At 43.1% G+C, this 14,137-nt stretch overlaps 1 protein-coding gene across 1 annotated transcript in view; it reads left to right on the forward strand.

Annotated features, from left to right (window-relative positions):
- The window catches only part of KDM3A (lysine demethylase 3A), a 335,469-nt gene that overhangs the window by 70,317 nt on the left and 251,015 nt on the right, over positions 1–14,137 (forward strand). The window contains exons 3-5 of the mRNA XM_086964259.1: positions 3,395–3,505; positions 4,380–4,482; positions 6,926–7,050. Of these exons, the coding sequence (XP_086820385.1) occupies positions 3,395–3,505; positions 4,380–4,482; positions 6,926–7,050 (339 nt within the window). The remainder of the gene's footprint in view (positions 1–3,394; positions 3,506–4,379; positions 4,483–6,925; positions 7,051–14,137) is intronic.

Here is a 14,137-nt window from a genome sequence, read left to right on the forward strand (position 1 = left end):
TAATGTTAAAAGTAAAGTGCGGGTGCCGCGATTCAACAACTAGTGGTGCACACACACCCCAGTGGAGCGGGGAAAGGCACGCCCATTCCCACCGGTGGCCAGCACGCTTGCTCCTGCACGTGCTGGCCACCGATGGGAATGGGCAGAGCAGAAACTGGACATGCGCCCGCCTTTGCCCAGTTGCGTGCCGTTTAAAAAAAAAAACCACAAAAGCCAATTACAGACTGGGAAGGCATACCCACATGCACAAGCGTTTGGGTAGCTTTCTGAAGCCCTTTCAAGAGATCTTGCGCTGCGCACTGCAGTGCTAGGCACGAGACCTAAAAACGTCTCACAAATCATGGATGGATTTCCATGCCAAGCCTTCGATTGCAATGATCCTTGGGTAATCCTGTAGGATTGATTCATGCTATGGAAGACTGCTGGAAGGTCTAGCAGCACTACGGCTGCTGGTATGTTGTCACTTGCATGCCTGAGCAAACAGTCCAGAATAGCCACCATCACTGTTGGTACTACCAACTGGTCTAAATTCTCTATGTAATAAAAAATTCGTTTTGGAAAAAGCGGAGAACTCTTGAAAGACTGGCTTTTCCAGCAGCTTTGAAAGAAAATGCAAGAGTTGGATAAGATGATAGTTGGGAAGGTCATTAGGAGCTAACTGAACCTTTGTTCAATAAATATTCCACAACTGCAAATTTGAGATCCTTTTGGTACCAATGCGGTCCACAATAAAGAATGAATATATTTATAATCGCTCTTTCACTGCAGCATCTCGGTGCTAGAAGCAGGGAATGATTAGTCAAGAAAGAGGAGTGCCAGATAGGAGGGAAAGTAATAGGAGAAAGGCGATATAACAGAAAAGTAAAAACGCACAAGTATATTAAAGCAATTAAAGGGCTGCATCGAAAGAACAAATCTAAGCTTGAGGAATGATTTGCACCGCCCTCTTACAGGCTTGGATTGTTTTTTATATGTTTAAGAAATGTTAATTCCAGGTCTTGAGGTCCTGCACACCACGTGATCTTACTCCTGCTCTCTGCTTCTTAAAACAAGGGACTTGGATAGAGGTGGGTTGCGGGATCTAAGGTACCTGCCAGAAGACTAGGGGGCTAGGAGGCGTGTAGGACTTATCTTAGTGTGCTGTATATGCCATTCAGGTTACTTTAGATCAACCTGCTTACTGTCCGGCATCTTAGACTCTCTCTGGCTGCTTATATTTGATGGTATTGTTTTTCAATTTCGTCACAATTCTGACGGCCATGTTTTGGAATTGCTTAAGTTTTGCTAAGGCCCTGCTAGGCAGGCATTTTGCAGTAACCAATATGAGAAAAGAGACCTGTTGCAACAGCATGGCAAAGCCTTCCTTTCAGGAGTAGGATTTTACAATGCTAATGCCAGTTTCCCAAACATTTTGGATTTTGAGCAGAACATTAAGCTTGGACTACTTAAAAAAAAAAAAAAAAAAAAAAAAAAAAGGCCAGTTTTCAGAGTCCAGTTATTTCATCTCTGCCTTCTCGCATCTAGGTTTAAAAAACTTCTTGTCATCTAACTTTAAATTCCAAGGAGACCTTCATTCAGCCCGCCAGCAGAATTAATGAGCCTCTGATGCAATTTTAACAGAATTTTGGCAGCATTTGCATAGCAGTCAAAGCTGTGAAATCGTATAATAATAGTTTCAACAATGGTTCCGTCGGGTATGAACACAATTGCTTTAAATCTTGTACATATCTTCAACTGTAATCAAAGCATAACATTCCTACTTATTATGCTACCTCAGTTAGGTCATAAGTGCAAAACCAAACACAAGAAAGGGTCAGTATGATTTTTAATTACTGAATTATTTTTCATTCATGATTTTGTTTGTTCTCTTCTACTGACACCTTGATATATGCATTAAAATTTACAAAATATGGCGCAACAATTCAAATCAGTGAACAAAGTGATATGGTGTGAAATAAGTGTGACACAGTGACATAACAATTAGTGACCTATATACACGTGAGTAAAGAGATATTGGAGGGAAGAACAAAGATTAGGAAAGCCGATTCCTGTTTCGCTGATACTCCAATCCAACACGCTATATTGATTAGCTGTGGTGTGCTGGACACGGTTAACTGATTCTTTGTGAAAATCTGTCGACGTTTCGACCCTTTGGACACCTTATTTGTGGGTCTCTAGCGGGTCTTCTTCAGGACAGGGGCAGGGAAAGGATTATTGCGCCAGATCTTCATGAGTCAGACATCCTGATGTTCTATTCGGTCAGGGGGTCTTCTATATTGACGAATATCTATTCAGAATTAACCTTTAGCATTTATCCAGGTATAATCATATTCAATGGCGACTTCTTTTAAAATATCAGTATCATTTGTAAATTATTTCCAACGATCATCAATTGGAGGTTTTCGTGACGCCTCCGTTAATGTGGGGTGAGAACAGATGCCCTGGTCCCTCTATCGGGCTATCTGTGAATAGTCTCTATAATTGCTGCAATCATCACGAAGGAGTTTTCATTCTCCGATCGGCGTTTCAAAGGGCGTCCGCTCGGCTATGCGGCATCAAGTCATTGGTTACCCCATAAGAAGTTTTCTTGTGAAATCGTATAAGGCTACACAAAGGAGGTAGTTGTATATTAAGACTCTGCAACTGCCTGCTGCCCTTAGGAACCCCACAAGGGAGCTTTTTAAATTTTTTTAAATGAAAAATGAACAGTATCACTTACCGTGGTCTGTTTGCCAGAAGGGATATTTTATCAATAATAATGTTCATAAGGCCTAAACATCCCTTCTGGTGTAGTTCATTAAATACATTCCTCAGCTGGGGGCTGTTTAGGTAACCATTTATCGCTCCATAATAATAAATCGGCTGTGAACATCGTTAACGACAGCCTCCCAAACTTTTTGGGCCACATTATGAAATCCGTGTTCATCGTAAATAACAGAAGTGCCTGTTTGGAGAAGTGACAGCAAAACACACACTGAGTCATCAAATTGAAAGTTTCTGCTTCTCCTTAAACTGTGTGGCAGAAGTAAGTGGCCATCCCTACGGTTGTGAGCAAAATAGTCAAATGATTTTGCCTTCAATGCTTTCCTTTAATCCTCCTTTCCTTGACCCCAGTCAGAAGTTAACAATATGAAGAAAATTGTACTCTTCTTAATTTTTTCATTGTAACTTTTTTAATTCTGTATGAAGAAGCTAAGCATTCGAATTGTTTAATATAGTCTGAATCTTGTACCTTCTTGTGGATTATGACATCCATTTTTTTTTCCAGTTCTTCACACTTAAACCTTTTCTGGTCTTGAATAGTGGTGTGCGGATGTAAATTGCTTGGCAGCAACTAAGATAATTTAATGACTATTAGTAGTCTAATGCAACGTTTTTTTTCCCCGCACAACAGAAATACAAAAGCTTGGTGGACAATGTTGGATTGGGAACTGTTACAGCGGTACAGTATCTCGGTGAAGATGGAAAAGCATTTCTGTCTGACCACCTTTTAAAACCTCTGCAGGTAATTATTCTGAAAATCCAGATTATTTAACAAGTTTCATCATGTGTAGTTACAGCACAGTTACATTACAGCAGTGGCCTCTAAAATAAAGTTTGCTTGTACGCCCTAATTAACTTTTCCTTGAACTTGGTTTGGTGTAACTCCTGGTGTAGATTTCCACATCTCTGGCTTCGGTTTAGAAATTATTGTGAAGTGCATGTGTTTTCTTCAGCTAATCCGTCATTCTTACTTGGATATAAAGTCTGTGCAAACTGAATTATGATTTTGTAACCCTCAAATCACTAGATTTTCCTCCTTTTGATGAAAGTTCCAGTTATCTAGGCAATAATTGGTTTGCTGTGCAGCATTTTGGGTTAAGCATGCTATTTTACTAAGAGATTACCATATAAAATGGGCGATTGCAAACCTACTTCTGATGTTTTTTAGCTTAAAAGATGTTGTAAAAGTTATGATGAATGCATATTTACAACAAGAGTAGCCAGCTTCTGTCCATGTGCAATTAAACTGAATAACTCATTTAGGTAGGTAGAAGTTGTTCTGAAACTCTTACTTGTATTTAGCTGTTCTGTAACTATGTTAGATACTGTAGCATATCTTGCATAGTTAAACAACATTAATCTTTAGTTTGAAATGGTGATCACAGTCATTTCTATAATAAAACGCGAGTTTGAATTGTTAACTAATCTGTTTTTGTTTCGTTGATTGAGAAATAGCCTTAGGTGGACGACTGTCCCAATTTTACACCTTGAGTTGGCTTGTTTTGGAATTTGAAAGTGATATTTTTGAGGACTAGTCGGTGGCTATATGTGTTGCAAGTACAAATTCTGTCTTGCTATTCATGAATAAGTGAATGGCATGTAACTGTTTCATATAGGATGTGTCCAGTCTAAAGCACTCCCTGCTGGATAATCGAAATGTGAATGAAGAAATTCAAGATTTACTCAATAAAAGTTTGGATGAAAGCCACTTGTTTCAAGGTAAGTTTTGATTGGGATACCGCCTACTCCTTTTTCAGCTGGCATTAACAGAAATCATAGGGTATGGTTGGAAAAACGTCTAGTGTCCTCTTACTAAAGTCTTACTGGTGTTTAAAGCCTGTCTATTGGTTATTATTCGTTGGCTTTGTCACTTATTTACTTGATTCTTAGTCAATGGCTTTCCCTGTCCATCTTGTTGGTCTCACCCTCTTTACCCATTCACTGCTCAGTTTCTGGGGGCTAATTTTTTCTACTTGCTTAAGCGCTCTGCCAAAGTTGACACCTAGGTGCCAGAGGTAAAGAGTGCAGGGAGGGGAGTGCTGACGGACTCTCAAAATAACTAAGCAGAAATTATGAAAGTGAAAGAGCAGTGCTTTCGAAGACCCGTTACATTCAGGATATGTTGTGACAAATTGATGCTTGTTCCTTAGGAGAGATATTGGTGTTTACTTTTATTTAACTACAAAGTGGGAGGATTTTGTGAAGTGAACTGTGACAATTTTGCTGGGGTGTATGGAGTGTGAAATATTAAGGCCGTATGACGTCATTATTTTCCTAACAACTTTAAAATACCTGCAAATTGACCGGACAAATATTTTAAAAACTATCCGCAGCAAGGAAACCACAAATAAGGAACCTTTTTTTTAATTCTGTGTGATAGAAACAAATATTTTAAAAGTATAAAAACGAATCAACACTTTACTTGGGGATGTGCTGATAGTCACTGAAACCGGTTTTCCAACTCATTCTGTGTGCACCATTTCGTTTTCAGTAAAATGTAGGTCTGTTTTAATTGAGTATAACTTTCATGAGGAAATGTGGTTTGTAAATGAAAGTACGCCACCCACACAAACGTTAGTAAAATAGTACAGCGTACTCTAAAATGCAGCACTCAACACATACTACACTGAGATCACTACAGCTGACTGGGCCGGGCTCAATTGCTCCATTTGTTTTTAGTTTAAGACTTTCATGTTCCACAATGGGTAGGACTTTTGTGGTATTCTATCGTTGGTACCACTGGCATTCTAAAAATTGTTCCAACACATGGATTCCAGTTGTCTGCCTCATGTGCATCTCCCTCCTCTCCATCTTCAGTGTTGCTCTCTTGTCACTTGTAGTTCTCTTCCCTAGCTGCTGTTTTGTTCGTGTGCTTCTCCCCTTTCATGTGCTGCTCTCGCTCTGATTCCACTCCTTCCAGTGCTCCAGCTCTTGGATATGTCCTTCTGCTTCCCCACCCATGTTCTGTTGCTCGAGAGTAGGGGCTCGTTCCCACCTCCGTTGCATCGCAAGGTCCTCCGATTGAAGCATGTTAGTCTACTTATCCCGACATAGACAGATATGCAAGGCAGCAATGTGACTGCATCTTGTCCAGTAATCCCCAGTAATATGCTCACACAAAGACAGTAATAGGCGATCCTGTCCTTCCTCAGGATCTACGCCCAAGGTTCGTGGGGGACAAGTCCTGCAGGGAAAAGACTTATCTAACTTGGTGCTGTCCATTGCTTGTAATACCAGCAAGTCTGTACTTTTTGCCATTCTGGATAGCTTATAGTGTTGCTGCAGAGGCTCTAGCATGCAGTTACTAGAGTAGTGACGGATCCACCCAGATAAGAGGACATCTTGCTGATGCTTCGAAGTCTGCACTGGCTGTGCTACTAGTGGAGGAGAAAGTTGAGTGTAAAGCTCCTGTCGGTACAAACCAGGAATGTACCATAGCTGCCTTTCCTGAAGGCTAATCTTAAACGTTCTGTTTCTAGATGTATACTCTCCTACAATGCCTTTCTCCTCGCAGTACCTTCGTTTCATTACATTATAACGTGCTGTGTTCTTGTGCAGGCCTGTGCCCTCTGGAGCAGCAGCCCAATATGTGAGCTTTGTTTCTCCTTGCTGTGCAAAGAAACTGGCTTTTCAACGTTACCACTTAATTTTCAGAAAACATGCCAAGTAGCACCATATAGACATAATATTTGTAGGCCTCTCATAATCTTCGCTGCATGGCAAGATGAAGAATATGCATGTTTGAACCTGTAGCTCTATAAATGGGAACCGGGCTGCTTGCTAATTAGAATCGGTCACAGGACTGGGGGAGATGATGTCCCATAGACAGCTGTGTGCAGGGGGTTAAGCTCAAATTGAGGAACTTTCACCCTTTCTCCTGCCTGCCAATCTTATTTAGCTGAAGGAGCAAGCATGGCTTCATCAGCACTGCTGCTGGTTCAGGAGGTCAGTGAATCTTCATTACTGTTTCATAGTTGTTAATCGGCAACATTTTTTAGAAGAGAATTATTGAAGGTATTATTTATAATCCTGGATAAATGCCTAGTTGAAATGTATTGCACATAACACCATGGTTATCAGTAATTAAATTGAGGGCTCTATGTATTTTCTTCTGTTAAAGGTAAGGTTCCCGAATATGACTTTTTTGTTTTTTTTGTTTAAGGCACCAGAAGCCTAATTGGCTCGAAAATTCGAGTCTACAGTTTGGACCCCTCAACACAATGGTTCACAGCAAGAGTTGTAAATTGTGATTCTAGCTCAAAGATTCTAGAAGTCAACTGTGATCAGGTAAATATAGCTACCGATAACCGATACAATGTGAGCGTGTATTACACTTTTGCCTAATTGCTATGCTTTTAGTACAGTAGTCTATAGTAAGTAATTGCTTGGACCATTGTTGCAGCAGTAGCCACATCAAACACAATCGCAAGTGATCACACCTGATTACTAATAGACACCACTCGGATGTATGTCATAATTTTGACTTGGAAAATATTGACTCATAAAAAATCATGAAATGACTATATAATGGTAAGTATACCGTTAATATTAACTTAAAATAAGCATACTTGGAAGTTGCACAAATATTAAATAAATAGGCGTTCAGTTAACGTAAATAAAATGTAACTTTTCTATAAATTCTTTCATGATATTTTGGTATTTGATATTCTGTTCATTATATTTTGAATGCATTTTTTAAAACTAGTAGGGTAATGCCCTTTTTGTATAATTACCCCCACACTTTTTTCTCCACTGCCAATAGTTTTGACTCTGAAAGTGCACTGTAGCCTGCTAACCAGGCCCCAGTTTCAGTGATCTCTCTCTAAAATATGATGCATGGGAATTGGTAACCCCAGTTGGCAAGGACTTTACCCCTCTGCAGGAGCAGTTTGAACTGCTCAAACTCTACTTTGCCCTCATCAAGAGTAGCAAAGTCACAGCACTATTTGTAATATGTCAGTCACCCCTCAAGTAGGCCTCCTGCGCCCAGGAGGCAGCGTGCATTATATTAAAGGTGTGGACACCTAAGTGCAAGCTTTTGTGTCCCTATAGCCGCCTCCTTCCATTAGGGACTACTCTAAATGTTCAGGGGGCTGTCACCCATGCTACCCCAGATCACCAGAGCCATTATGGCCCCACTGAAAAGTGTCATTTTTGGTATCAAACCACTTGTTTCATCAAACGCAACTCTTCATCAGGGTTAGATTTAATGTGTCATTAACCGAGGTGACTACCCTGACCACCTATGTGCCCCAGCATTTTCTGTGACCTGGCGGATAGTCTGCAAGCTGCTGCCTCCAAGACAGGAATCTGACCCCCTGCCAGGGGGTGTGAAAACTCCCAGGAGTCCGAAAAAAAGGCCTGCCTGGGCGCGGGAAGTGTCACCTCCCTGTGAGGTGGCACATCAAGGCAGAAGACTTCAAAGCTCCCACTCTCTGATCTGTTAACAGGCCGCCTCCCAAAGGGGCAAAACGCCAACGCCCAGCCCCAGGCACATTTGCAACCTGGACAGGTGGGAAAATTAGATTGTCATTCGGGCTCGAAAAATCATTTAATTTTTACTAGACCTGCAGTTCTAGTAACCTACAAAATCTACTCGACCTAACTGAAATGCACTTGACCTCTGTCTATGAAAGCAAGCAAATCGCACCAGAGTCTATCCCTGATATCCTGGCTGCCGTTCCTGACGGCTACTACATCCTTCAGGCAAATCGGTCCCAGGGGAAAATTGGGGGGGGGGGGTTGTTGCCGCTATAATTTCTCATGCTTACAAAGTTAACTCCCTTATCTTGCACCCCATACAGTCGGTGGATTATGTAATTTTAAAATTTGAGTCTGACACCTTTCCCCTTACTGTTGCCCTTTTTTATCGTCCCACTGGACAGTCGCCTGGCTTCCTGCATTCTTTTGGCAGCATAGCGGCCGAACTGGCAATCAATCACGCTAGAACCCTTATTCTAGGGGATTTTAATTATTGGCCCATACTCAACACGAAAGCGTTCCGCCTAGGGAGTTCACGGACCTGTTAACTGATCAAAATTTTCTTCAGTACGTCTATGCCGCTACCCATGTCAAGGGTCATATCCTCGACCAGTTGTGGTCTTTAAATCAGGATGTTCTAAACTTACAGATCTCCCCATGTGCATGGTCTGATCATTTCTTTTATTGTACCCAGAAACCTAGCCACCAAAACGTGCCCCACTAATCGCCCACTCATTCGGAATTGGGGCAAAGTAGACATCCCCTCGTTCTGTCTTTCACTGGCCACCACAATTCCCTCCCTGTTGGATGAGGCAGGCCCCCCTTTGTCTGTTCATATTCAGGCTGACAATATTCATACCTGGCTCGCAGACGCTCTGGATACTGTTTCTCCTTTAAAGAGGTTTAGGAATAAGCGTCCTCACGATGCACAGCTTTGGTTTTGTAAGGCCTTGACAAACCTGAAGCTTGCCCTTCGACAAACCGAGCGCAAGGGGAGAGCAGATTACTGTCCTTTCAAGAAGCTTTCTTTTTTGGCTACATCAAAGAATACAAATCGGCTATTCTTGAGGCAAAAACTAAGTATTTCTCGGATAAAATCCTGAACTCCTCTAATAAATCTAGGGAGATCTTCACTATAGTTGATGAATTGACTAAACCTGACCGGATCACGATGACCCCTTCCTTTTCTCAGCATCTTTGTGACTCCCTCAACAATTATTTTGTTGAGAAGATAGCCTTAATCAAGGCAAGTATCCCTACACCCGACGCAAGCTTTGATACCGGAAATATCCCCAACAATCCTTCCTCATTTTCGAATTTCCCGTTAATCACACAAGAAATGTTTGTATCTCTCATTAGCAGGGTTCGCTCTGGCTCTCCCGCTGACAGTTGCCCTGCCCACATTGCCTGTGAGATCTCCCTAGTCTCCCTGAGGTGCCCCTCTCGCTGCTCAATTCCCTTGTTTTGGGGATGGTCCCCAGTACATTTAAATCCGCCTTTGTTTCACCTATCCTTAAGAAACCTGAGGCAGATCCGGCGATATTGAGCAATTTTCGGCCAATATCTCTGCTCACCTTCTTGGGCAAACTCTTAGAGGCCCATGTCTCTAGCTGCCTTGGCTCTTTTGTGGAAAGCTCCCAGTTTTTCGATCAACATCAGGCCGGTTTTAGACCGCAGCATTCAACAGAATCTGTGATGGTGGCAGTTCAGGACAAACTTAGAAAAGGGGCTGATCAAAACCTCTCCCCGGCCCTGGTGCTCCTCGACTTGTCGGCAGCGTCGAAAAAAATCATTCCCTCCTTCTACAAAGGGTCGAGAGCGCTGGCATCATGGGCACCCCGCTTAGGTGGCTCAACTCTTTCCTACAAGATCGTAAGCAAGGTGTTCGTCTTGGCCCTTTCACATCTGAAGCTAAAGGCCTTACTTGTGGGGTCCCTCAGGGTTCTTCCCTCTCCTCGTTATTATTCAACCTTTATATCTCCCCCCTCATTTCCAGGCTGCGTCAGAGACCAGGGGTCATCCTCAATTTTGCAGATGACCTCCAGCTCATTTTCAACATTGATTCCTCTCCTGCTTCTATTGAGAACTTTCAGTCAACTATGTCATACATCAGCAATTGGATGAATGCGAATCAACTCCAGGTAAATCCAGGAAACACAGAGCTTGTGCTCACTGGACCTCCGGGCAACCCCTGGAACTCCGGCTTCTGGCCACACTCGCTGGGAAGTGCCCCCTGCCCGGTGAGCTCGGTCAAGAGTCTTAGAGTCACCATCAGTGAGCATCTGACTATGAAATCCCAAATTAAATCTGTGATGTCTGCGTGTTTTTTTTCATCTTCTCCGCATCAGAAAGATTAGCAGGTCTCTCACTCGAGAGGCCCTAGTCCAAGTTAAGCTGGGGCTGGTTATTTCCCACATTGATTATGGGAACGCATTGTATGTTGGTATTTCCCTTGACCAGTCTCATCAACTTCAGCTTATCCAGAATCAAGTGGCTAGACTGGTCTTTCGGCAGCCTAGTAAAAGTTCAGCCAAGCCTCTCTTGAGGAGCCTGCACTGGCTCCCTGTGATCCAGCGCAGCCTTTTCAAGGTGGGCTGTTTGACCTACCAGGCCCTTGCCCATCAAGGCCCGGCTTTCATATCCTCTCGCCTTCATCGATATATTCCTTCCCGAGTTCTCTGCTCTTCGAGCTCCAACTTGCTGTTCATGTGCCCCTTCAAGTGAAAAAAGGCTCGGGGGACTAAGATTCGCTTCTCAAGCTCCCCTTTTCTGGAACTCCTTGCCCTCTGACCTCCGTCTTATTTCTTCTTATCACTCTTTTAGGAAGCCTTTGAAGACTTCGTTGTTCTCTCAAGCTTTTGATTGACTATTGATTGATTAATGTTTCCATCTTGCAGTCTTCTCCTTTGTCTGTCCTAAAGCACCAAGAAGCCGTTGGTCAACGTGCGCTGTACAAATTTCTTATATCATATCATAAGTTAACAGGATTTAAAGGCATTTTTATTGCTCATTTACTTTGTGAGCAATAAAGATGCCTTTAAATCTTGATCTCTTGTCACATTCCCTCTGCTTTCAGAGACGGAGGTCAAAAGTCAGTTTATTTTCCTACTAAAGGACGAGTAGGACTTAAATATAGCTCGCCTTAATTTAAATCTGGTTAGCAAATACGAGCGGGCAAGTGGATTTTTCGAGCCCTCGTCATTAGGCATACAACCCAGAAGGCTAGTAACAACCCTAAGGTGGGCTACGTCATCTGTATAGCCAAATGAAGGTGCTGCCATTTTTAAAAGTGGCAGAATAGAGGCTTTTGGATAGAAAAGGTGCCACACTGTTCAGGAAATAGTCAGATAAGTTGCTGGGTAGAGTAGCCTATTGGCTACTAGTTCCTACACCCCTAAATCTAGGATTTAAGGTGCTCCCCTGGCAACAGGACCTCAGCTCTTTGGCTGCAAGTCAATCAACGCAAAGACAAGAGACTGCGACTTCAGGACCAGCACAGAAAAAGGTGGCACCCTGCAACTACATGACTTCATCTCGTCCTGGATTAGAGACCAGTTCCAAAGGAAAGTGGAACCTCTCTGCAACTCCAGAACTCTCTTGGACTAGAGGTTCTAGCCTCCTGCAGGCAAGAACTGCACCCGGATCTAATGAATCTCTAGCCTTCTGGCCCCCTGAGGGAATTGCCCAGAAGTAAATAGTTTAGTGTATTGTGGGAAACCTAGTCCTGACCTCCAGCAAGTTTCAGGCTGCTACCGTTTTCCCCAAGACTACAGGACCTTGAAGTGACCATAGGCTAAGCTTGCTGCTGCCAAGGCTTGTTGGTGGCCTGTCCGGCTACCACTACCGTTGCTAAACGCTGTGCCCCGAGGGAACCCTGGAGCATTTTCAGCATGAGGTCCCCCGTAGCCCTGTTGTGATTTTGCACCCCCTTTCCTCACCAGCAACATCTAAACGGTAAAACCAGCATCCTGCAGCTCCCGCTTCAGCACCATGGACAGCCAGGACACCTCTGTGCCCAGGCCCTAGGAGCCAGGTAATAATCAACTTCTCTTACAGGGGATCCTCATCAAAGTCACTGAATATTCCCACCCATGTGCGGGGACCCTGGAAATAATATAAAAATTATATATGGTAATCACATATGTCTAGCTCCACATATATGTATGTACATATATAATTTTGTCTCACACCAATGCAGCCCCAAAACTGAGGCTAAACAATGTAATTACCCAAATAGAGCCTGTATTTGCAAGCATATGAAACAAGCATTTGCAATGCAATAGGTCTCGCATTAGGAAAGTTTGAGCTATTGGTATTGTAAATGACAATTTTTGTATTTATGTGTTGGTTTTGAAAATTGCGAAATTAATAGCTTTGTCATTTACTATGCCATTAGTTATAACTTTCGCAAATGTGACACCTATAGCATTTGTAATGCAATATGTGTTGTATTTACTTGACTTACATGTATTGCTATTACAAATAACAATGGCTTTTAATTTTGTTTTATAATTAATATTCAAATGTTGTAATTTATAATGGCAATAGCTTAAACTTTTGTAAGTAACTTTTGTGAAGATTATGTTCCGTGTATTTCATTGGGACGAACATCCAAGAACAGAAGTGAAATATTAACATCTTTTTGTGACATTTGTAATAAAGCTTGAAACATTGAGAGAACATATTTGAACCAGTGATGCTCTGGTGGTGCTCTAGTGACGCCGAGTGGTGGTGCTCTGGTGGCGCCGAGTGGTGGTGCTCTAGTGGCGCCGAGTGGTGGTGCTCTGGTGGCGCCGAGTGGTGGTGCTCTGGCGGCGCTGAGTGGTGGCGCTCTGGTGTTGTGGTGATGTAGAGGTCAGAAAGGCACAAAAAACGAGTCTAACAGAGGGGATAAGGGCAGAAAAACACGGGAAAAACGAGTCTAACAGAGGGCAGAAAGGCAACAAAAACGAGTTTAACACTGGGAGGGGGGAGGATGTTGAATGAGACACGGCGAAAGTACGGCCGTGGGCAGCAACACCAGGGGTGAATAATTAGGGGGGGAGGAGAAATGCCTGGTGCCGAGCGCACGCTGGGGGAAGCTTCAGATGCCTGTGGGAGGGAGGTTGATGGCTTTGATGTGGACATGCTTTCCGCACGAGTGCACCACACGAACTGTCAGAAATCCACGATGGTTTCAGACCTTGGTTTGCCCTCAATACTCTCGTCTATTATCGCTTGCGGGATTAATAGGCGAGACCTAAAAACTCATTAGGTCCAATAGCACTTAAACTCTGTGTTTTAATGAGCAAAACACTATATCTGGTTTGTGTAAATTTGAAAGGTAGCTGACAGGTAGAGCATTGTTTGGTTTCTTTCAATATTTTCAGTGTGGGGCAGCGATTTTTGGGCCTGAGTGTAAGCAGTTGCTTAGTATAAGTTATCAACTTCGGACGTGTCATTTTGTGCAGGGGTCATGGCCCTAGGCCCGGTCCAGGCGCAGACGTGTGCAGACTGGCTTGCCTTTGGTGCGCCAGCGGCGCGTCCGCTCTAGCATTGGTTTAAGTAGGGTGTATGACTGTGAGCGTGAGGGACTAGACCGCTCGGCACCGGAAATGCCCCCAGCTAGTAAGTGTGTCCAACTCTAGCGCCCTCTGCACCCTCCCTTCAGCCGGCACTTGCTGTGACGGACTGGGGTGAAGCTGCCACAGGAGTTTCGGGTGCAGATACAATTTTTTAAATAAGCAGGCAAATGTTTTAAAACAGGTTTAAAATTCTAAAAGATACGCTTCTATTCCGGAGGCCTCCCCTCTTGAGGATAGGGTGCTTGATGGATACGTCCCCAATAGCACTATATCCCTCATTTACAAGAAACTTATTAATGACCGCTCGGATCTACTTTTGCAGTTGCGGA

The sequence above is a fragment of the Lissotriton vulgaris genome, chromosome 3_2, assembly GCF_964263255.1.
Source record: "Lissotriton vulgaris chromosome 3_2, aLisVul1.2, whole genome shotgun sequence".
Taxonomy (NCBI): Eukaryota; Metazoa; Chordata; class Amphibia; order Caudata; family Salamandridae; genus Lissotriton; species Lissotriton vulgaris.